The following is a 24,388-nucleotide window of genomic DNA, read 5'->3' on the forward strand; positions in this document are numbered from 1 at the left end:
GCATGTAGAAAAACTTTTTTCTTTCTGAGACCGAATATCACTGTGTAGTGCTAGCTTAAAAATTATTATTTCATGTGACTGGATGTTTGCCAGAATGCATGTCTCTGCACCATGTGTGGGCCTGGTAATCCTGAAGGCCATAAGAGGGCATTGATCCCTTGGAACTGGAGGTACAGACGGTTATGAGTCGCTGTGTGAACACTGGGGAATTAAACCAGGTTCTCTGGAATGAAGGACTGCCGGTGCTTTTTTGTAGCTGCTGAGTTATGTCTTCAGCTTGGACTTTTTTATTTTAATTTTTATTCATTCATTTGTGATGCTGTGTATTGAACCTAGAACCTTTTCTTTCTTACTTGTTTGCTTGCTTTTTTATTTTGTTTTTGTTTTTGTTTTTTTTTGTAAACTGGGTCTCTCTATTTAGCCCCAGCTGGCCTAGAACTTCTAGAGATCTGCCTGCCTTTCCTCCCCATCGATGGCTTGTGCTACTATGCCTGGACGTCAATTCTATTTAGTTTACTTTCTAAGGTCATTATTTGTTTAGTTTTACATTTGATTTAAGTAAATTCAAATCTATTAGTATGTGATCTTTGAAATAACCCAGAATACAGTTAGTGGTGAGCAGTGAGGCCAGTGACTGCCCGCTTGTTGAAGGCTTTTTTCCTTTGGTGTTGGTGGGTGTGGGTGAGTGCATAGTGTGTGTGTGAGCTTGTGAGTGTGAAGGACAGAAGAAGTCTTTGGGGTTTTTTTGTTTTTTGGTTTTTTTTTTGTTTTGTTTTGGTTTGGTTTGGTTTTTTTGTTTGTTTGTTTTTCGAGACAGAGTTTCTCTGTATAGCCTTGGCTGTCCTGGAACTCACTCTGTAGACCAGGCTGGCCTCGAACTCAGAAATCCGCCTGCCTCTGCCTCCCAAGTGCTGGGATTAAAGGCATGTACCACCACTGCCCAGCAGGACAGAAGTCAATGGGCTGTCCACTTTTATTTTTTGACAAGGGTCACTGGGACCTGGGATTTGTTAGTTTGGCTGGGTTGGCTGGACAGCAAGCTCCAGAGAACCTCTGTTTCTGCCTTGCAGACACTGGGATTATAGGTGTTTATTATCAAACCCAGTTTTTAAATGGGTACTAGGGACTAAACTTAGGTCCTGGAGCTTGCATGGCAGGTATATTGCATGGCAAGTGAGTTATCATCTTACTCAAAGTATTTTTTTAAATATTTAGATATTTTATGTATGTGAGTACACTGTTGCTCTCTTCAGATACACTGGAAGAGGGTATTGGATGGTTGTGAGCCACCATGTGGTTGCTGGGAATTTAACTTAGGACCTCTGGAAGAACAGTCAGTGCTTCTAACCACTGATCCATCTTTCCAGCCCTCAAAGTATTTTTTAAACACATAAGCTATTGCTTTTGATTCTGTAGACTTGCAATCACCCCTACCTTCATATTTTTTTCTTTTTAAGACATTTAAAAATAAATTTAAATACTTCATTACATGCACATGGGTACAGGGCCATCACTGGAACATGAACAACCTACCAGGGGCCACATCTCTGGAGAAAATTGAAAGCAGCTCCTTATCAGTAGGAATGTGGCTCATGATCCCCTTCCTCAAGAGTGACTTTCTTTTCCTATTCTTCAGCATTCTTATCTCATCACAGAAGATAATGTGTGCTGCTTCCCTGCCTATGTTGTCATAGAAACACTCCCACCCCAAATCACCATTGTCGTTACAGCCTGTGCTTTGCCTCTTTAGGTAGAAGATGACAGAGTGCTGAAGCTGTCTCAAAAGAAGTTCTGTGCCAGTGGACCATATGTCGGTGAGCAAATGTGCTCTCAGAGGAAACTGATTAGTAAATTTGGGTTCCATAATAGGTTTAGTTCTATTTACTTTATATATGTGTGTGTGTGTGTGCCTGTTTGTCTGAATGTGCATCAGTTATGTACAGGTACCTGAGGAGGCTAAAAGAGGTCATTAGATCCCCTAAAACTACACTTATAGGCTACAATGTAGGTGTTAGGAGTTGAACCCAGATCCTTTGGAAAAGCAGCCAATGCTCTTACCTGCTGAGCCATCACTCTAGGCCTAATCTTTAAAATTGTATGTCTAGCACCAGGCTGCAGTGGCACATGCCTTTAATCCCAGCATTTGGATGTTAGAGGCAGGCAGATCTCTTGAGTTTAAGGGCAGCCTGGTCTTGCCAGGGAGTTCCACAACACCTAGGGCTACACAGAGAAACCCTGTCTTGAAAATCAACAATAAAATGTATAGCTCTTTTATTGAAAGAATAAAAATAAAAATTGGAATACCCTAAGAAATGTAAGACAGTGATTCTCAACTTTCCTATTGTTGAAACCCTTCAATACAGTTCATATTGTTGTGGTGACCCCAACCATAACAATTATTTTTATTGCTACTTCATAACTAATTTTCTATTATGAATCATAATATCAATATGTGATATGCAGGGTATCTGATTTGTGACCCTTATGAAAGGGGTCGTTCAACCCCCAAGTGAATTGAGGCCCACAGGTTGAAAAGTGCTGCTCTGAGGACTTACTGTGTTAGTTTTTGTTTTGTTTTTTAACTGATTGGGCTTGATAAGTATTAATTCAGTGATGATTGTCTTTACTTACCATTATCCTAGGCACTGCAGTTTGTTCTTATTTTATTTTCTCAGCATAGAGTACAGCCTCTCTTTTACACATTTAAAAAAAAAAAAAAAACAAAAAAAACAAGCTGAGGTGTGGCTACAGTAGCTAAATGTTCAGTCAGGTTGGTGTGGTGATGCACACTATTAGTCGAAGCCCTGGGGAGGCAGAGGGAGGAAGATCTCTGTGATTTTAAGGCCAGCCTGATCTACAGAGTGAGTTCTAGGATAGTCAGGGCTATGCTTGCCCCAAGTCACCTATCTAATGGGTTTAGAAGAGTGGGAATTCAAATAGGATAGTTGATGTCCCCCAGTTGTCCTCCGAACTACTGCTGCCTTCTTGAATAGCTCTGCTTGTCATCAAGCCCTTTTTACCAATAAAATTTTAACCAGGCAATTGAATTTTAGTTTTATTTTCTTTAGAATAGTAGTCTCAGTACGGGGAGGTATATGTTCACCTCCCTCTCTGTCACCACTGTCCTGTCACGTTGTGTTCACAAGATGCAGTAAAGAAGAATGGCCTTCTGCCCTTCACTGTCTGACTTTGAATTACTCTTCTCGGTGGAGGCCATGGAAGTCCTTAGGTGCCACAATTGCTATTTTTCTCCCTCAGTTTTGTAATCTGTATTTTAATACTGACAGGTTTGCAGGTTTTTCTATCTCTAAGACCAGTGTAGGTGACATTAAAACCTTGGGTATCTCAGTGGTTTAACCTTTTAGAAAGACATTCAGTTTATTCAATGTTGACTCTGTGCTGTCCTTAATAGTTCTGTTAATATACTAAGACAAAGTCTGCTTTGCTGTTTGGTATCTGCAACACTGGCTCTCCCTTTCAATGGCTTTTAGATGTGACTCCTCAATGATAAAATAACTAGTTCCTGGGATTGGTTCTGCCCAGTGTTGCCGGAGTGGGAGCCCTTTAATGGAAGCATTTTAGAACACTGACTCCTCAGGTTAAACTGTGGAATTATTGCTGTCTTTATTGTTTAGCAAAGGGGAAAAATTATTCTCCTTTAGATGATTGTGGTTTTAGTAGTATCTTATCTTGTTCCTTGAGGTCACCTGAAAGCATAGTGAACGTTGAAAGTGCATCTTGGTTGCAGCTTGGTGGCTTACCACCTGCTTCTTTCAGTGTAACCTTGTATTCCAAGTGTTCTATTTGTTCTCTTCCTGCTTAGGGGAAGACTGTCCTCAATGGATGGTTCCTATCACAATTTCAACTAGTGAGGATCCCAACCAGGCTAAACTGAAAATACTAATGGATAAGCCAGAGATGAGTGTGGTTTTGAAAAATGTCAAACCAGACCAATGGGTAAAGGTGAGTTTAGAATGGCATAGCTATTTTTACTTTATCTGAGATGATTTATTTTTCTTCTATGTCTTTGTGGCTGACTCTGAATTGTAATTTTTTTCAATTTAGACTAGTATTTTCAAAGGAAAAACATTTTTAAATAGATAGAAGGAAAGAATGAAAAATAGAAGTTGACTGGGTTTGGTCTTGTACACCTGTAAGCCCAATCAATACACATTGGGCTGAGGCAGGATGTTAAAGTTTGAGGCTAGCCTAGACTCTGTTTCAAAAAAAAGGAAACAAAGGAAAGAGTAAATGGTACACTGGCTTAGAACATCTGTAGTCTTGTAGCTACAATTGCCTTCCTCTCTAAAAAGCCAGTCTTTGATGGATCTCTTTGAGTTCGAAGCCAGCTTGGTCTACAGAATGTGTTCAGGGACAGTTAGAGACACAGAGAGACTGTCTTGAAAACCAGCCAAGCTGCCCTACCTTTGTGAGCACCTGTTAGCCTCAGGTCTGGGTTGTCCTCATGTAACTTTCCTCAAATCAGAGCAGAAATAGATAAAAATTTGTTTGTTACTGGAATATGAAAACACCAATAGATAAGTTATTTTTACTTTATAAAAAAATTTTTTGCGCCAGGCAATGGTGGCGCACGCCTTTAATCCCAGCACTTGGGAGGCAGAGGCAGGCGGACTTCTGAGTTCAAGGCAAGCCTGGTCTACAGAGTGAGTTCCAGGACAGCCAGGGCTACACAGAGAAACCCTGTCTCCAAAAAAAAAAAAAAGCTGCAGTTTTTTCTTACAATTATAGGCTAATAATAACCATTTTTTGATTTTTTTTAAGATTTTTTTTTATATATATATATATGACTACATAGTCGCTGTCTTTAGACACACCAGAAGAGGGTATTGGACCCCATTACAGATGGTTGTGAGCCACCATGTGGTTGCTGGGAATTGAACTCAGGACCTCTGGAAGAGCAGTCAGTGCTCTTAACCACTGAGCCATCTCTCCAGCCCCACTATTTTTCTATTTTAATATTTAAAATATATTCTAGAATATATTAACATTTGAAATTATGATCTTGAAGATTAAGTAGCCACATGGAATTTTCTCATAAATTAGAAAAAGTTATGTACGCTGTGATTGTAATTAAGTATATAAAGATATAGTTCCTACAGTAAAAGATAAAAAAGAAATATTTTATGATTTATTCTTGTCTTATATGCATTGGTGTTGTGCTTGCATGTGTGTCTGTGAGGGACTGGATGCCCTGGAATTGGAGGTCAAGACAAATGGGTGCTAGCATGTGAACCCAGGTCCTCTAGAAGAGCAGCCAGTGCTCTTAACCACTGAGCCATCTCTCCACTTCCTATTATGTAGAGAACTTTATAATTTTATTTTATTTATTTATTTATTTATTTATTTATTTATTTATTTATTTATTTATTTGGTTTTTCGAGACAGGGTTTCTCTGTGTAGCCCGGGCTGTCCTGGAACTCACTCTGTAGACCAGGCTGGCCTCGAACTCAGAAATTCGCCTGCCTCTGCCTCCCAAGTGCTGGGATTAAAGGCGTGAGCCACCACCACCCGGCATAATTTTATTTTACCTGTGTTTGTTTGCTTGCTTTTCAAGACAAGACTTAGCTCAGTGGGTAAATACTTGAGAAGCATGTAGGAATCCATGAGTTTGATCCTCATCACTATCCCCAAATTTTTTTTTGCTTCTTTGTTTTGTGATGTTGTTGCTGCCCCTGTTACTGTTGCTGTTTTGGAGCAGGGCCTCACTATGTAGCTGTAGCTGTCCGGGAACTCAGTATATAGTGCAGGTTGACCACCATACCCACTCAAAAATACCGTTTTTCAATGCATTGGCTGGGGCTGGAAAGATGGCTCAGTGCTTAAGAGCACTGGCTGCTCTTCCAGAGGTTCTGAGTTCAATTCCCAGCGCCCATGCCACCATCTGCAACGGGATCTTCATCTTCTTGTCTATGTAATTACACAACACTCATATTAAATAAATAAATAATTTTATAAAATAAAAAAAGAAAATGAAGTGGCTAATCATGGTGTCAGAGGCAGGCAGATGTCTTCAATTTAAGGTTAGTTTGTTCTACATAGTGAGTTCCAGGACACTCAGGACTACATAAAGAGAACCTGTCTCACAAAAATTGAGAAGAAAGGAAGTGGTTAATAGTATTTATTGGCTCTTTTCAGCTAAATCTGGGAACAGTTGGGTTTTATCGAACCCAGTACAGCTCTGCCATGCTGGAAAGTTTATTACCAGGCATTCGTGACCTTTCTCTGCCTCCAGTGGATCGGCTTGGATTACAGAATGACCTCTTTTCTCTGGTGAGCATTTTCCCACTTAGGTCATGTGATGCATTTTGTTGGTTAAAGGGTATGATGGTTAAATGTATATAAAGAATATTAGAAGAATATGGTCCTTCCTGAAGGTTAGCTCATTTGGGACGACCTCAAATGGCTGATTATTAATTAACATGACAAAATTGTTACCTATATCATTTGTTTGAAGCAAATTTCATTTCACTAATCCAGTTTTGTTTTGTTAACTTATCTGTGCTTAAACTGTCCTTTGTAGGGACAAAAGTCCATTCTTTTAAAACAAATGGATATGAGTCATGAAGAGATTTCCCTGATTTTTTTTCCTTTCTTTTAAGATTTATTTATTTATGTTATATATGTGAGTACACTGTAGCTGTCTTCAGACACACCAGAAGAGGGCACTGGATCCCTTTACAGATTGTTGTGAGCCACCATGTGGTTGCTGGGAATTGAACTCAGGACCTCTGGAAGAGCAGCCAGTGCTCTTAACCTCTGAGCCACCATCTCTTCATCCCCATCCCTGTTGATTTTTTTTTTAAACACTAATTCAGAGTGATCTTATGTTGTTCTTAAGTGGTACTTGTACTGTGCTGAGAAAGCCAGAATGTTTTAACAGTATGTTATTACTCAAATTATAGCGTATCAGCCCAGAATTATAAACATATTTGGCTTTATTCCAGGAAAGATTTAAAGCAGCAAAATTCATATTGTTGTCTTTATGACTCTAGCAGGTTAGGTAATTTCAGGATGTCTTTGCCTGTGGTAAAATTATCATTCTTTCTAGTGTTCCTTTAAATTGGACCTGAAGTCTCCCTGCCCTCTGTGATTGCTGATTGGATTTCTTCTTTAAATAAACGCAGATTAGCATTGATGGACAAACCCTCCCATCTGCTGATCTCACTTCCAAGAAAGACCTGTCCCAGGAGAACGGGCTGTTTGTGCAGTTGGCTGCTAGAATAGAAGTTCTTTTTCCAACTCTTGTTAGTCAGTGCTGAAAGCACTCTGAATTCTCGAGCCTTCCCATTCATGTTCCTTTAGAAGTGAGTGAAGGAGAAGCTCAAGTTGCACAGTTTGCAGATTCAGCCCTGAAAGAGCCTTTGTCAAGAACCAGAGTCCCAACTTCTTTTTGCAACTTTTCTCAAAGTATAAGATATTTAAAACATCAAAGTGATGCCCTAGAAACTGAGTAGAAACAAGGAGTTAACTGATTTTTATTGGTCCCAAATTAGGAGGTTCAATGTAAGTTGTTTTTTTTTTTTTTTTAAGGAGTTTTTGTTTGTTTGTTTTTTTACAGTTAGCAGAGAAATTAACAAAAGATGTTGTCATGATAGGATTTTTATTCTAACAGTATTCTGAACTTACTTAGCCTCATTTTCTTAAACCAAGAAAATTGCTACCAGTAGATAATGCCAACATACATGTTTGTTTTATTTTGTCTTGTGTAGTTTGAAGGCTGAGCTAATTTGTGTTTTTTCCTATCCCAGGCTCGAGCTGGAATCATTAGCACTGTAGAGGTTCTAAAAGTCATGGAGGCTTTTGTGAATGAGCCCAATTATACTGTATGGAGCGACCTGAGCTGTAACCTGGGGATTCTTTCAACTCTCTTGTCCCACACAGACTTCTATGAGGAAATCCAGGAGTTTGTCAAAGATGTCTTCTCACCTATAGGAGAGAGACTGGGCTGGGACCCCAAACCTGGAGAAGGTAATGGACGGATGTGTGGGGACAGCATCTGAAGCTCGTGCTTTCTGTTCACGTGTGGCTGACAGTCTGCAGTGTCTCTACATGTATCCGACTTTTATAGTAGATTCAGTTGGCCAGAAATGCAGTGTTCTGAACCTGCTGGTGAGATTGTTAACACCAGCACAAAACAGCAGCTCAAGGAGCTTGGAACCATAGTGACTCTCCTGCCTCAGCATGAGTCCTCACACTTGGCAGGGAGGGGTCAGCTTTCCAAAATAAGGATTTTTTTTTTTTAAATTGTCATTTAAAGGTTGAGAGTAGTGATTTGGAGGCTTTAAATACAATTATTTGTTGCCATCTGCTTACTAAATGAGGTGTTTTCTCCTGAATAATCTTAACCTAGGGTTTGTTTTATTTTGTCTTCTTGCAGCGCTGGGTTTAAACCCAGGGGCCTAATCTGTGCTTTACTCCGCCGCCAGTGATCTACTCCCAGACCATTACATTAATCTGGGATATTTTTTTTAAAGATTTACTTATTTATTTTAAGTATATGAGTACATTGTAGCTATACTCAGACACACCAGAAGAGGGCATTGGATCCCATTACAGATGGTTGTGAGCCACCATGTGGTTTCTGGGAATTGTACTCAGGACCTCTGGAAGGGCAGTCAGTGCTTTTAACTGCTGAGTCATCTCTCCAACTCCATAATCTGGAATTTTAAAGAATAAGAACACTAGTCACACTAGTCACCCCGCAAAGCAGTTCAAGGATCGCTTTCACCAAGCAGTGGGGGCGCCTGCCAGCCCCTGCCTTTCCTCAGATTGTCTAAAGCCACAGGGAAGGTGGTGGAAAATTCACCATGCTATTGGGAGAAAGAGCAGTTTATGGCTTTGTTCTTTTCCTAAGCTCACAGTTGGGCTTCATACTTTTTGTGTGGGCTTTCATTCCCGAATCTTGGTTAAACTTCTTAGGCTTACCTTACTAGCCTCAGAAATACTGGGCGGTTGTCTTCTTGCAGCGCTGGGTTGTTACCTGACTGCTTCCTTATCACGGTTATAGTTGGCAATGTGCTCTTATTTGGAATCAACATGATGAGTACCTCTTCGATTGACTCCACTCATACAATCACAGAGAACCATGCTAAAAACAAGAGAGGAAAAACTACCAAGACGATGCCGTCCCAGCATTAAGAGACATCCCGTTAGTGAAGTATACAAAATGTTCTTCCTAGAAGTCAAAGAACTCAACACCTAAAACTGAGCAGTGTTTTAACACATCTTAAAACAAACAAAAAGGAACAGTAATAGCATCAAAGTCTTTCCCTCATGATTCAACTAATATTTATGTAACTAGTAATAGTAAAAGGCAGGTGCAATTTAAAAACTGGCAGTAGAGATAAGCAAAACATTGTCCTGTATAGCTTACATTCTAATAGGAGACATAGCAAACAAATTATATTAACGTGGTATATAGTATTACAAAAATAATTAGATAGTGTGAATAAGGAGTGGTAAGCCAGTGTTTTATAAAATAGTTAGAGAAAAATTATCACTAATAACTGATCTTTAAGCATAGTTGGAGAACTGAAAGAGATTCAGGAGCAGAGCAGACAGGGTCCAGACCACAGGGACTAGCAAGTAACACGAATGTAAAGCTAGAGCGTGCCCAGAGTGTTCAACGGAACCCAGAAAGCTGCTGAGCCAAGGCTGGGGAAGAGATGAGAGGCCCGTGGCAAGACAGTGACTCCCTTATGCGGAGGTGGACTGAAGCAAAGTTCCTTGTTTTACACATTTTGTAACACAAGATGCTTATTTTAAAAGTTTGATCAGATGAACATGATTTGATTCGTGTGACAATGAAACTGAAGGGAAACCATTTGGGGGGCTATTTGAGTATTCCACTTGAGGTGTTGGGTGCCCCAGCACAGACAAGTGATGCATTCTCTCTGGTTTTGGAGGGACTGAGTATGGTAAAAAGAAGACTCATCAGATTATGACTACTTAGCTGGCTGGCAATGGCACATACCTTTAATTCAAGCACTTGGAAGGCAAGTAGATGTCTGAGTTGAGGACAGTCTGGTATACAGAGCAAGTTCCATCTCTTCTGTCTCTGTGAGGTTGAGGCCAGCCTGTTCTTCAAAGATAGTTAGCCAGGGCTAAGGAGTAAGACCCTATGTAAAAAATAAAACACCCAGGGTTGGCCTGCCTGCCACATGTATGGACACACAAATATGTACCCATGTGTACACACAAACACACACACAACATATACACGTGAGCTAGAGAGATGGCTTAGCAGTTAAGAATCATCACAGTTTTTGCAGAGGACAAGGTTGAGTTCACAACCATCTGTGATTCTAGTTCCAGGGAATCTGACCTCCATTCTAGTCTAAGCTATATATACTCAAATAAAATTGTTTTTCAGTGCAAATACCTCTTCTATGCTCTACTACAAAACTGTATCCCTGGTCCTTTCATAGAGGTTTTTATTACAGTGACAATGATACTGAGTTGGAGGTATGGCTTTGGTAATTGTGCATGTCATTGGAGGATGAATCCATTTTAAAATCTAAGGCTTTAGTTTGTTAAACAAATAGCATTCTAGTTCTATGTGGGTCTTAAAACAACAAAACAAAAAACTTCGGGGACCCGGGGGATGGAGAAATGGCTCATTAGTTAAGGGCACTGACTGCTCTTAATTAACCAGAGGTCCTGAGTTCAATTCCCAGCAAACATGGTGGCTCACAACCATCTGTAAATGGGATCTGATGCACTCTTCTGGTGTGTCTGAAGAGAGCTACAGTGTACTCACATACATAAATAAATAATTCTTTAAAAAAAAAAAAAACTTTGAGTCAAACCTGCATGATGTAAGTCTTTTCCTTTACACATGTAGTCTTTTAACAGTATAACTAACTACATTAGTAGGCTCTGGTAGCTAGGACCTGTGAGTCTATACAAATTCAGCAAATTTGTTTGCTTGTCTAGTATGTTTATTCCTTTCCTCTTACAATTTGATAAATTAAATCAAGTAGTCTTACAAGTATTAGAGTGATGGATTGTATTTGTTCATAGACTTGGTATCACACAGTTACAAACTGTATAGGTCGAGAACTTACCAAAGCAGGCTTCTCAAGTCATCTGTGTCTTCACTTCTCCCTCAGGTCATCTAGATGCACTCCTGAGGGGCTTGGTGCTGGGCAAACTGGGGAAAGCAGGCCATAAGGCAACTCTGGAAGAAGCCCGTCGTCGGTTTAAGGAACACGTGGAAGGGAAACAGATTCTCTCTGCTGATTTAAGGAGTCCTGTAAGTTATCTTGATAAATTAATTCCCTTAAAAGCTGGGTGTGGTAGTATACTCCTTCAGTTCCAGCACTCAAGAGGCAGAGGCCAGCAAGCCACTCTGTCTGGAAAAAGAAAGATAATAATAAATTCCATTGAATTGTAGGTATCAGTTTTAGTTTGTGAAATTAAGAATTGGCCTAAGAATTGATACTCACACCCCTGTCTGACTGTTTTAACAAATACTACTTAGGTAGTTTGCAGCCAGGTTCTCCTTTGTTTCTCAAGTAGCACATCAGTGCTGCAAAGGGACTAACTTAATGCATTTCACTTAGAGAACTGCTTCAAGCTATTGTCTGGACATGTCAGCCCATTGTGATTATTCACCAGCCCTGTGTGATTGTCTATTAGGGATTGATAACCATGGTCTGTTTGTGCATTGATATGTAACTATAATTTTTAAACTGGCCTTGTAGCCTGTTTTGTTTTGTTTTACCCATAGAGTCTTAGTGTGTATCCCACAGAGGCCTTGAAGTTACTGTCCTTTTCCTTTCTCACCACCCCTAACCCCTGGTTCTACAACAGGCCTTTGCCAACATGCCCAGCTTCTTTTATCTTAGTATTAGGTTATTTATGACAAAATACTTGTAACTCAAATGACTTCTTTTTTTCCTGGTGTTCTTTTGTAGGTTTATCTGACTGTTTTAAAGCATGGTGATGGCACTACCTTAGATATTATGCTAAAGGTAAGTGTATTTGGAAAAGAACTCCAGATTTCTGCGTTTGAACTTGGATATACCCAGTACTACTTATAACGGCTTGGGGAGTGGAAGAAAGCCTGGGCAAAGAAATCTATGTACTGAATTTGGCTTACTCTCGGGTAGTAAAGAGGTTGAAGCAGGAAGACAGAGAGTTTAAGGTCTACCTGGACTACAGAATGAGTTCAAGGACAGACTGGGAAACTTTGTAAGATCTTACTCAGAATAAAAGGTAAATAAAGGAGCTCTGGGAGTAGAGCATGATGGGAAAGTTATTAGCCTAGCTGCCCAAGGCACAGGTCCCAGTACACAGACCCTGGGGTTAATGTTGATTTCTTGATTTTTTTTTCCCTTCACAACTTCAGTGTCTAGCTAAATCTTAACCCTGAAATGGTGATGGTTGGCCCCAGGTCCTCATGCATGCATGTTTTGAGACAGAGTCTCAGGTAGTCCAGGCTGACAATTGGCATTGAATTTCTGATCCTTGTGCTTCAAGTGCTGAGATTGCAGGTGTGCCACTGTGTCCAGTTTTTGTTTGTTTGTTTTGTTTTGTTGAAGCAGGGGTTCATTTTAGCCCAGGCTGTGCTCCGTCTCACTTTATACTTGAAGTTGACCTCGAACTCTTACCTTCTTTGCACTTTCCAACGATGCCAAGACAGGAGATCACAGGTGCACGTCACACCTGCCTCCACCATTTTATAAAGCAAGGTCTTACTAGGTTATTCAGGTTGCCCTTGAAATTCATTTACCCCTTGAACTAATTCTTCTGTAGCCTTCCAACTTTCTTAATGCTTTGACCCTTTAATATAGTGTCTTGTATTGTTGTGTCCTCCAACCATAAACTAATTTTTGCTACTGTTATGAATTGTAATGTAAATATATGTATCTAATAGTCTTAGGCATCCCGTATGAAATGGTCATCCAGTACCCCTGGGGTGAGTAGGTGAGTATTGGGACCCACAGATTGAGACCCACTGGTCTAGATGAATAATCCAGTTTCTTTAAAACTTCTATGTGAAAGCCAGGTATAGTGTCAGTTGCCTTTAATTCCAGCACTTCAGAGGAGACAGAGACAGGTGAATCAAGGCCAGCCTAATCTACAGAATGAGTTCCAGGGCAGGCAGGGCTATACACAGAAAAACAGAAATCTTGTCTCAAGGGGAAGGAGGAAAAAAAACCAAAACTTTATTATTTTGGAGGTAAAGTTGTCCTCTGATCTGTTCAAGTATGTGCATACAAACAAAGTTTGTTTTGTTTTGTTTTTTTAATCAACTTTTAAAAACTGGATAGCACTTTGCTTTGTTATATGCAAGGATCTGGGTTCCAGTCCAGCTTGGGAAGGAAGAGCCAGGAGAAAGATGGTGGGTGAGAGAATTGGATGTCAGAAGCATTATGAGTGAACAGGAAATAAGCTGGCCTGTTCTCAGTTTTCTTACCATTGTGGATATAAAATTAACCCTGGATCTACAATGGTACTGATCTGCTTTCCAGTTTGAATTAATAGTACTTGGGACAAGTCCCATTTCTAGTCCCTGTACAGTCATTTCCATGCTGTTAAGAAAAATCATGATGTCTATATTAGAGGTTGGAGGGTCAAAATAAGCTCACCTCTGTCATCAACTAATTATGTAAAATGTACCTAAATACCCAAACCACCCATCAGAACCGATTTACACGTAAGCTAGGCATGTCAGCACACACTAGTGAGTGGAGCACTTGAAAGGTAAAGCTAAGATCAGGCGTTCAAGGTCATCTTCAGCTACATAGCAAATTTAAAGCCAGCTGAATTATATGAGAACCCTGTCTCAACAGCAACAACAACAAAACGTCCTCACTGGGTCTAGAGGGATCCCTTAATGGTTAAGGGTGCTTGCTGCTCTTACATAGAACCCATATGGTGGCTGTTCATAACTCTAGTTCTATGGGATCTGGCACCACCTTCTGGCATTTGAGGGTGCCAGATGCACACACGGTGAACTTTCATATATGCAGTCAAGCCCACATGTACATAAAATAAAAATAAATATGCCTTTAAAAACAGATCCATGTGTCAAATAGGAATGGAATGTACTGGTTCATAGATTAAGAGTGCTTTTGTTTTCCCAGGTGGGTCACAAAGTGTAAAAGTAAACTATGGGAAAATTAAGGGGCTGAGGTGGGAGGGACAAGGAAAGGCAATAGTGAGGCATGATCAAAGTCTGTTGTATATGCTTATGAATATGTCACAGTTTGCACACATCTTTAATCCCAGCATTCAGGTGGCAGAAGAGGTAGGTTGATTTGAATTCAAGGCCAACCTGATCAACAGAGCAAATTCAAGGTCAGCCAGGGCTATACAGAGAAACCTTGTCTTGAAACAAACACACACACATACATACATACATACATACATACTCACTCTAATTAATTAATTCCTATTACTTTGAACTATGATATTAAAGTGCTATCTTGTGAATGTGTGTTACATATTCTCTGGGAGAAAAATGTTTCCTGAAAGTTAAAGTTTAATCCTTGAGTACATTGCACCTTCAAAAAACTCAGAAAACAAGGGGTACTGGGGTTGTTGCAAATTTGAGGCCGATCTGATCTACATAAGGAGTTCTAGACTGTCCAGAGCTGCATAGTGAGACCCTGTCTCAAAACAAATATTCTGTGTTTCATTTTTTCTTTCTTTTCTTTAAATGTGTATGAACGTCTTGTCTGCATGCATGTCTTTGTACCACATGTGTACCTGGTGTCCTGCATAGCTCAGAAGAGGACTTTTGATTCCTCCTAAAGCTAGAATTAACAAGCAGTTATGATTCACCATGTGTGTGCTGAGAACCAAACCCAGGCCCTCTGCAAGAGCAGCCAGTTCTCTTCAGAGCTATCTGTCTATCTCTCTTAACTCCAGATAATCTTACGTGACTTCCAGGGGCTGACAAGATGGGTTTGTGGGCAAAAGGCTTGCTGCACAGCAAGAGGACCTTAGTTTGGAGTTCATGTGTAAGAGCCAGGTGCAGTGGTGCGCCTCTCTGTAACCCAGCATAGTGGGCAGAGGTGGTCAGGAGCTTACGGGCCAACTAGTCTAGGTGAACCCACAAGTTCCAGGTTCATTGACAGATCCTGACTCTAAGGAACAAGGTGGACAGCAATACAAGAAGACTTTTGACAGCGACCTCTTCCCCTCCACAGGTACACACACAAGGGAGCCAGCTGCAAACATAAGCATCTGTACACAGACACAAATTTTAAGCAACATTCTACAATATATCTTTTTGTTTTGTCTTTTTATCTAGTACATTAGTCAGGTGTCAGTGATGTCAAGAATCTGACCATGGTAGACTTACTCTTCAGATCTTGATATTAGATTCTAGAACTGAGGCATTCTATTTGACTACTCCATACCTACGTCTAGTGGTTCACTGCTGTGCCAGATGTTGGGTTTAGTGCCCAACCACGGGAGCAAAGTACTAAGTGTCCCACCAGTCTTGCCCAGTAAGAAGGTAGAGCAGGAGTTCACCTCATTGGAAGAGAAGCTCGTATAAATGTGCATAGAATTCAGGAAAGAGCTGACTGTTCCTCTTTATTTTTTTCCTGTAGCTTCACAAACAAGCTGATATGCAAGAAGAGAAAAACAGAATTGAAAGAGTTCTTGGGGCTGCTCTTTCACCTGAACTGATTCAAAAAGTCCTCACTTTCGCACTTTCAGTAAGTTATGAGTTACATTTCAAGGGAACTGCTGCGGAGCCATGAGGTAGTGGCAGACACCTTTAATCCCAGCACTCATGAGGCAGGGATAGGAGAATCTCTGAGTTTGAGGCCATTCTGGTCTACAGAGTGACAACTACATAGAGATACTCTGTCTGGAAAAACAAAAACCAAAAGAGAACTGGTGTTTGATGGTGTCTGTTGAGTGTCTGATTCAGCACCCTCCTGATGTTCGGGAAAGCTGGTTGGAGCTTCTGGTTTTGTTTGGTTTTCATTTTTTTATGGCTTTATTTTTTTATGGCAGGGTCAGGGTGGGGATGAGAGGAGGTGAGTGGGTTTTCCTTCTATCTTGTGGTCTCCAGAGATTGCGTCAGGTGGTGAGGCTTGGTTGCAGTGATGATCTGTCCTCTCCTATTAGTAGTGAGAATTAGGACAGGTTGAAGAGAAAGTGGGGGCCTTTGGATCCCTTTCCCGCCCTAGGAGTAGGCGCTTTCCTTGCGGTTGCTTCGGTTTTCAAGTCTGTTGCATTCTCGGGACCAGGAGACACTCTAGGTAGCCGGACTTCTTGTTCTCTTTTTCCCTGCTTAGGAAGAGGTACGTCCACAGGACACTGTGTCAGTGATTGGTGGAGTTGCTGGAGGCAGCAAGCATGGGAGGAAAGCTGCTTGGAAATTCATAAAGGACAACTGGGAAGAGCTTTACAATCGATACCAGGGAGGGTTCTTAATATCCAGACTAATAAAGGTATGTAGGAGTCTTGAGTAGCTTGCTAATCTTGAATGTTATTGAATGATTATCCATGATCTATTAGACCCTTGGTTCTCAACCTTCCCATCACTTTAATACAGTTCATCATGTTGTGATAACCCCATCCATACAATTTTTTAATTGCTACTTTATAATTTTGCTACTGTTATAAATTATAATGTAAATGTCTGGTATACACAATGTTTGATATCTGACTCCATAATTATGGAGTCATGAACCACGGGTTGGGAACCTCTGTATTAGACCCAAAAGCTTGGATCTTTGCTCTTTACAAGGTTCTTCAGCCAGGTGTGTTGGATTATGCTTGTAGCCTCAGCACTACAGAAGCTGAGACAGAAGGATTGCTTTGAATTTGAAAGCAGTCATCGCTATATAGTAAGACCCAAACTCCCACTCCTACCTTCAAATCAAGGGCTGTGGTTGTATCTCATTCTTAGGCCTGTTCTGCACTGGCCCTGAATTCAAACCCCAGGGGGAAAAAATTCTCAACTAGTCACTGGAGTTTGTTTTATAAGCATGTACACTCCCATCTTATCTTCTCTGTAACAAACCAAAGTGGGAGAGAACAGAATTGTTTGTCTTTGGGGTAAGTGGAAGTTTGTGTCTAGTTAGTCCCTTTGTTTCTCTAAACTATTTAAAATCTCTGGTTTGTTTTCAGCTGTCAGTTGAGGGGTTTGCAGTTGATAAAATGGCTGGAGAAGTTAAGGTAAGGACAGTACTGTTCACTTCTCAGTTTTCAGTCCAGAGCATAAGTGAACCTGCCTCTCTTACTCTTTTCTTTTCCCTCCCTCTCCCTCTCCCTCTCCCTCTCCCTCTCCCCTTCCCTTCCCTCCCTCCCTCCCTCCCTCCCTCCCTCCCTCCCTTCCTTCCTTCCTTCCTTCCTTCCTTCCTTCCTTCCTTCCTTTATTTTGTGTGTGTGAGTGTTCTGCCTGCATATATATGTGTACTCCATGCTTGCTTGATAGCCATGGATATTAGAAGAGGGCATGGGATGCCCTGGATCTAGACTTCTGTGAAGTTGTGAGCCACCACATGGATGCTAAGAACCCAGGTCCTCTGGAGCAGTAAGTGCTCTTCACCTGAGCTGTCTCTCCAGCCCCATGATCCTTACTCTAATGTTCTAAAGAGTGTTAGGGTGGTGTGCTTTTCTGGGTCCTTGTGTCTTAGATTCGACTTTGTCTTTAATATCTGAAGAGTCTACAGTAGAGAAATAATCAGTTTTGTGTAGACTCTGGACCTGGTGAATAACAGCATTTGGGGACAGATTTATTCTGAGTGGGAAAATGTGAAACTTCATTGTACCATAAACGTCATACTGCCATCTGTACTGCCAGCTCTACCTGTGTCTTCTTGGAGGCAGTCCTGGGGCCTGTGGTCTGGTTCACTGTAGGAACCATGGTCAGAGACAAGCTTATGGCCAGGCAGAGTGGCTCAGGCCTAAACGCAGAGACAAGTCCATTCCTGATTGTGAGAACAGCCAGGGCTATACCTGTTTGGAAAAAAAAAAAAAAAAATCAAAGGGGAAAAAAAACAAGGAATATGTTTTACTATTTTTAGGTCTTGAGAAAACAGTGAAGTACTTGATTTCAGCTGTCATTTAGTTTACATTGTATATTGTATTATGTGAACAATTTCATTGTAGTGGGACTGCAAAGGAGAGACACCTAAACAGGTTTAGGAGGCACGTATTGGCAAAGTGAAGCTGTTAAGGCAGACTTAAGACTTCAGATGGGAATGCTGTCTTACACTGGTCAGGCTAAGGCAAGGGGATCACTGAGCTTCAAGGCCAGTCATGCTGCAGTGTGGTAGATAGTTGGAGAAGGTTGAAACACTCATTCTCTGAGTAAGATACACTACAGCTCAGAGAAGAGTATTGGAGTCATGGTGGCTTTTCCCAGTATGCACTGGAGTGTATGGGATGAGATAGAGCCATACTCTGTAGCCATGCTGGCTTAAAACTCACTGTGAACCCCAAGTTGGCCCTGAGTTCATAATGATCCTCCTACTTCAGCCTCAAAAGTACAGGAATTATATAATGATTTATGAGCCGCCACACCTGGCTTTTGTTAATCTTTAATTCAACAGTATTTCTGTGTGTTCTGACCATCTAAGACAGCATTTCTCAACCTGTGGGAGGAGACTCCTGAGGGGGGGTCAAATGACAAGTGACCCTTTCACAGGGGCCACCTATGAAAAGAGACCATCAGGAAATAACAGTTACAAAGTAGCCATGAAAATAATTGATTGCAGGTTACAGCAAGAGGGGAACTGTATTAAAGAGTTACAGTGTTAGGAAGGTTGAGACCCTAAGAGAAGAAAAAGCCAAGGATACTTTCCTTGTAGAGCCTGCCTTTCAGCCCTGCACTTGGGAGGCTGGGACAGGCAGGTCTCTAGGGCTAGCCTGGTTGATTTCAGTAAATTTCAGGACAGCAAGGCTATGGAGAGACTGGGGTGTGGACAGTGACAATGCTGGTGCTGTTTGCTGAGATGGAAAGGGAGGAGCACTGCTGTGTTCTCCAACCCTCAGAAGCCTCCAGAGCCATTGTCTTCTCTGTAAATCAGGCTATTGATATCTGAACTTTACACTTCATCTGATGAGTTATTTTCCTTTCACCAGGACAGGCCTGTGGCCATATGGTTGGTATTTTCAGATAGTTTGTTTGCTGTGAAACCAGATGAACTAGTTAGAAAATAGCTTAGTAATTTTTAATAATAAAATCAAGAGGCATATTATTCTATGAAAAATGTAAAACACTGGAGTAGAATGGATTAGTAGCAGCATTTTAAACTCAGTAGTTTTGTTTCCCATGTGCGCTCATTGTGAGGCAGCATTGGGTCCTAAAGGTTTGCTAAGTGCTTCTTTATTTCTTCATCCATTAACATTTCTCGGGGATGAGAGATTGACGCCTAGAGCAGAACTTACACAGTGACAAGCCATCCCCTTGACCAAGCCTAGCCTTAGGTTCCATATAAGTCACATCCTAATCATGGGAGACCTTCTAACATTGGGACATGGCACTGTCATCTATGAAATTCATGTGTAGAGCCATGAACTCAGAAACAATTTCTTTTCAATGGCCTCACTTCCCAAATCCCATTAACATACTATATACAAGAGAGCTCAGTAAAGAATCTGCCCCAGAAGCAGACAGGATGTGTCCAAGGCTGTCTGCTGCTAGAGAGTATAGCAGTAGAGCAGGGTGGGGCAGGGTGGGAGGATAGTTGAGATAACAAGAGTGGTGGGGTCTGGAAACTTGTCATTATACAGAAACAAAGGGTATCTGGGAGGTGGAAGCCTAGAGGAGTGAGAAGGGCTAGGATTCCAGCATAGCTGTGAAACCTGTAACTGGACTTGTGAGTGGGAACTAGGAATCCTGGAGACCTGCCTGAGCTTTTATGTGCAGTTTTAGTCACAGTTCTGTTGCCGTGAAGAGACACCATGACCAAGGTTACTTAATAAAAGAAAGCATTTAACTGGGGACTTGCTTATTGTGTCCCAGGTTTGGGCTGCTATTATGATGGAGAACATGGAACAGTAGCTGAGAGAGAGAACAACCCTGGCTTAGGCTTTTGAACCTCAAAACTCTCCCCCAGTGATACACTTTCTCCAACAAAGACACCCTTAATCCTCCTAATCCTATCAGACAGTTGTATTCCCTGCTGATTGAGGGAATAGTCATCAGACTCAGTCACACCACAGGACCCATGTACCTTCTGCCAGAAGCAAGGAAACGCTCCATTTTGGGGACAGAAAGCCCAGTTGACAACTTCCCAAGGAAAGCGACTTGTATCACCAGCAACCCTTCTGTAGGCCGGCTTGACTGCTTGACTGCTTAAGCTCATTTCTAGACATGTGGAGAGCCTGAGACCTAACACATAGAACTCTTGGAAATAAGTTACCAGAACATGAAGTGTAAGCATAGGGGACATTTCCAAATGCTAGCAGAAGAATGTTCAAAAGGACAGAGCCATGGCTTTTTTCAAGTCTAGGTTAGGACCAGAGAGATTGCTCAGCAAGGAAAAGTGCTTCCTGCCAAACCTGATGACCTAAGTTGTTCTCCAGGATCCATTTGGTGGAAGGTGAGAGCACAAGGGCTGTCCGTCTGACCTCCACATTTCACAGGGGCCCACTCAAACCCATCAATGTGTTAGAGGCAGTGCAAACTCTGGGTTTAAGAGTGCTTGCCGTTCTTATAAAGGACCTGAGTTAAGTTTCCTGAACCCTTGTCAGCTGGGTCACAACCACCTACGCCTCCAACTCTAGGACATCTGATGTGCTCTTGGCCTCACGGGCACACATGCTTATACTTAAATAGGTCTTCAAAGCCAGGAATGGAATTGGTAGTACGCACAAACAAACAAACAAAACTAGGTTAGATTCCCAAATGAAGTGAGAGAAAAGACAGTTAAATAGTCTTCAGGAGAGTAGAGGGGCCTGAACATGCCATGCTCTGGAGGGTCCTGCCTTACTCTTTTCTGTGTAAAGAAAAGCCTTGGGTGCCACAGGTGGCAGCTGAGAACTGGTAATAATGTAGCTGGTCTGTAAGTATAAAATAGCCCAGATTTTGGAGGCTAGTTGAGAAACAATATAAAAATCCAAATTTTTAAATATATGTGTTATATTTGGAGTAATGTTTTTGATCTACTTAAGATATGTTATCAAGAAAAAAGAGCTGCACAATCGAGTTATTAAGTAAATCAGATGATCGTAGTAGGTTTATGATTGTAAACAGGCTCTGTTCATGTCTGCAGGCATGGCTGCATGTAGCTTTCCCTGGGCCATGAATTGGACACACTGGTAGATAATTCGCATTTTTAAAAGCAGCGAGTTTGCCAGGCATTGGTGGCGCACGCCTTTTATCCCAGCACTTGGGAGGCAGAGGCAGGCAGATTTCTGAGTTCCAGGCCAGCCTGGTCTACAGAGTGAGTTCCAGGATAGCCAGGGCTATCTCAGAGAGCTGCTCATTTAGCCTGTGGTGGCCATGGTCAGTTCTCGTGATTGAGACTGGTGAATCAGTTAGGCCAGTTGATGCTCTTACATAGTCCCAACATTAACGTCTTACTGTTGCTAACAGCAGCTCTGCATTCTGGATTGTTTTTATACCAGGCTTTCTTCGAGAGTCACCCAGCTCCTTCAGCTGAGCGCACCATCCAGCAGTGCTGTGAGAATATCCTGCTGAATGCTGCGTGGCTGAAGCGAGACGCTGAGAGCATCCACCAGTACCTCCTTCAGCGGAAAGCTTCCCCGCCCTCCGTGTGAGGCCTCTGCACCATGGTCTCACTGCCTCTGCAGGGATGAGGTGGAGCTACCAAACAGCTGATTCACATGCCAAGAATTTGGAGTCTTACACCAGTGGGGGTTGGACAATGAATGTAGTTAACTGGTTCCTGCTCACACTCCAGAATTAAATTCTATTGAAAAAGGAAAATCAGCAATTCAGCAAAAAACAAATAAAATAAAAAATAAAATAAAATAAAAATGTAAATATGATAGTAATAAAACTAGAGCATAACGAAGCTGTGAAACTTCCTGAGGCCTGTCGTGGTCAGTGTGGAACACGCTCCTGTAGTGATGGATGTTGTTTTATAGCCTGCGGAAGGAAAGAGGCTTTGGGGGAAGAGGGTTCTGTGAAGTGGGTTCTGTATGCAGCCTGACAAGCCAGGTGTGTCCATCGCTGGATGCTAACCAACAGGCTGATGCTGGCTCACACAGTGGAGCCTGTGTGTAATTATAAGTGGGTTTCTTTTCCTTTTTGGCATGGGAACCGACCAGGAAGGTATCTTCTCCTGTATAACTCAGTCTGAACCAAGGATTGTAGTTCCCTCCTTGCCTCCCTTCTGTGTGATCCCCACCCCAAAAAAGTAATGCAAAGCTTTAAAAAACAAAACAAAAAAACTATCCTTCCTCCCTTCCCTGGTTCTTCTCCCTTTAGTTCTGCCCAGCCCTGACCTGTCCTCAGATAACAGAAACATCTTTGATGGCCACATTAAATAAGGGGAGCTGAAACGCTTTTATTTTCTAAGTAACCTTTAAGGAACCCTGAGATGCATACGAGGTGAAAGAGTATCAGCTAGGCCTCTGCTCAGAACTGCCCCAGTTGCCTGACAGGCCAGTGCTGCACCTCTTCCGAACAGTATCAGTGAGCTCTGCTCACCACGTGCACATGAGGGGCCAGTGGGGACCGCTGTGTCGCCGGTGTGCCCACTACGGAGCCTCGCCACCTAACCCAGTGTGTTTTTACTGAGTCTCAGCCCCTTACCCCCAGCCCTTTTCTTCTCTTTGTTTTTCTTTTATTATTTTTTCTGAATCCCTTATTTTGTGTTAACAGAAATTCATATTTGGTGTGGCTTAATGTATTTTGGAAGGTCAACAGATTGTGAGACTGCTTCCTTGAGACATTTTTGTGCTATTGTTTTAAAAAATAATAATTAAAAAACAGTTGGCGTTAATAAAAATGTCAATGTGAAGTTGATGGCCTGGTTCTTTCACCCTCCTTGAAAGGAAACTAAAGTTTCCCTGTGCCTCAGTAGAATTGCAGGAAGTCAGACAACCATAGGAGTTTTGAAAAATTGTATTTACATTTTATGTGTATGGATATATACATACCACAGTATGTGTGTGGAGGTCTGACAGCTGTGGACACTGATTTGCCCCTTCCTCCTGTGGTAACTGGAGATTTGAACTCAGATCCTCTAGCTTTATAGCAAGAACCCTTAAGTCCAGCCATCTTGCCAAATCCCATTTATGTTTCTGAAACAACCTCACTCTGAAGCCTGGCTAGACTAGAACTTGCTATGGCAGCCCAGGTTGGGCTCAAACTCAAAATGATCCTCTTGCCTCAGTCTCCACAGTGTTGGGATTATGGGCATAAGCCAACAGGCACAGCTTTACCACAGGAATTTTTTTTTTTTTTTTTTTTTTTTTTTTTTTTTTTGAGTTTTAAGAAAATTCAAAGCCAGCCGGGCAGTGGTGACGCACGCCTTTGATCCCAGCACTTGGGAGGCAGAGACAGGCGGATTTCTGAGTTCAAGGCCAGCCTGGTCTACAGAGTGAGTTCCAGGATAGCTGGGACTACACAGAGAAACCCTGTCTCAAAAAACAAAACAAAAAGAAAATTCAAAGCCAGGTGGTGGTGGCGCACATCTTTAATCCCCAGCACTTGGGAGGCAGAGGCAGATGGATTTCTGAGTTCGAGGCCAGCCTGGTCTACAGAGTAAGTTCCAGGACAGCCAGGGCTACACAGAGAAACCCTGTCTCGGAAAAAAAAAAAAAAAAGCAGAGGCAGGAAGATCTCTTGAGTTTCTGGCCAGCCTGATTAACATCGAGTCCCAGGACAGTCAGAGTTATACAGAGAAACCCTGTCTCAAGAAGCGTGCCCCCCCACCCCAAAAAAAAGGTAAAAGAAAATCCAAAGTAGGTATGGTTTGTACCTATAAGGTCAGCATACTGGAGGTTGAGGCAGGAGGATTAAGAGTTTCAGGGTTGCATGGGCTGCATAGCAAGTACCTGTCTTAAAAAATATATAAAGGGCTGGGGTATACCTTATCAAGAGTGTTTGTGTTGCATGCACAAAGCCTGAGTTTAGTTCCTGGCCAGAGCAAAACGGTGTAGCCATGCAGCTTCTGGGTGAACTGTTCTGTGAACCTGAGTGCCTGAGTTCAGATCCCTAGTGCCACGTTGAGCAGGCAGGTCGAGGTTGTAGTGTGCTCATCTTTAATCTCCCAGGAGACAAAGGCAGGCGGATCTTTGAAAGCTGTAATTCCAGTACCAGGAAGAAGTAAAATGTCTCCACATGTGAAAGCATCTGCCACAAAACCTGACAACCTGACTTCAACCCCCAGGTCCCGTTTGGAAAGGAGAGAACCTACTCCAAGAGTTATCCTTTGATCTCCACGTTTTTGTTTTGATTTGTTTGTTGTGT

The 24,388-nt window shown here is 41.8% G+C and overlaps 1 protein-coding gene and 1 pseudogene across 2 annotated transcripts in view; both read left to right on the plus strand.

Annotated features, from left to right (window-relative positions):
- Nucleotides 1–22,934, plus strand: part of Npepps (aminopeptidase puromycin sensitive) — a 78,569-nt gene extending 55,635 nt beyond the window's left edge. For both annotated transcript variants that reach the window (XM_034505236.2, XM_076935885.1), the window contains 10 exons: nt 1,751–1,814; nt 3,824–3,963; nt 6,157–6,291; nt 7,770–7,989; nt 11,133–11,275; nt 11,940–11,996; nt 15,591–15,698; nt 16,287–16,442; nt 17,125–17,172; nt 21,574–22,934. In XM_034505236.2, the coding sequence (XP_034361127.1) occupies nt 1,751–1,814; nt 3,824–3,963; nt 6,157–6,291; nt 7,770–7,989; nt 11,133–11,275; nt 11,940–11,996; nt 15,591–15,698; nt 16,287–16,442; nt 17,125–17,172; nt 21,574–21,726 (1,224 nt within the window). In that variant the 3' untranslated portion in view covers nt 21,727–22,934. The remainder of the gene's footprint in view (nt 1–1,750; nt 1,815–3,823; nt 3,964–6,156; nt 6,292–7,769; nt 7,990–11,132; nt 11,276–11,939; nt 11,997–15,590; nt 15,699–16,286; nt 16,443–17,124; nt 17,173–21,573) is intronic.
- On the plus strand, nt 8,697–9,313 carry LOC117711784 (phosphatidylinositol N-acetylglucosaminyltransferase subunit P pseudogene; annotated as a pseudogene).
- Nucleotides 22,935–24,388: the final 1,454 nt, after the last annotated feature.

The sequence above is a fragment of the Arvicanthis niloticus genome, chromosome 6 (genome assembly GCF_011762505.2).
Source record: "Arvicanthis niloticus isolate mArvNil1 chromosome 6, mArvNil1.pat.X, whole genome shotgun sequence".
Lineage (NCBI taxonomy): Eukaryota > Metazoa > Chordata > Mammalia > Rodentia > Muridae > Arvicanthis > Arvicanthis niloticus.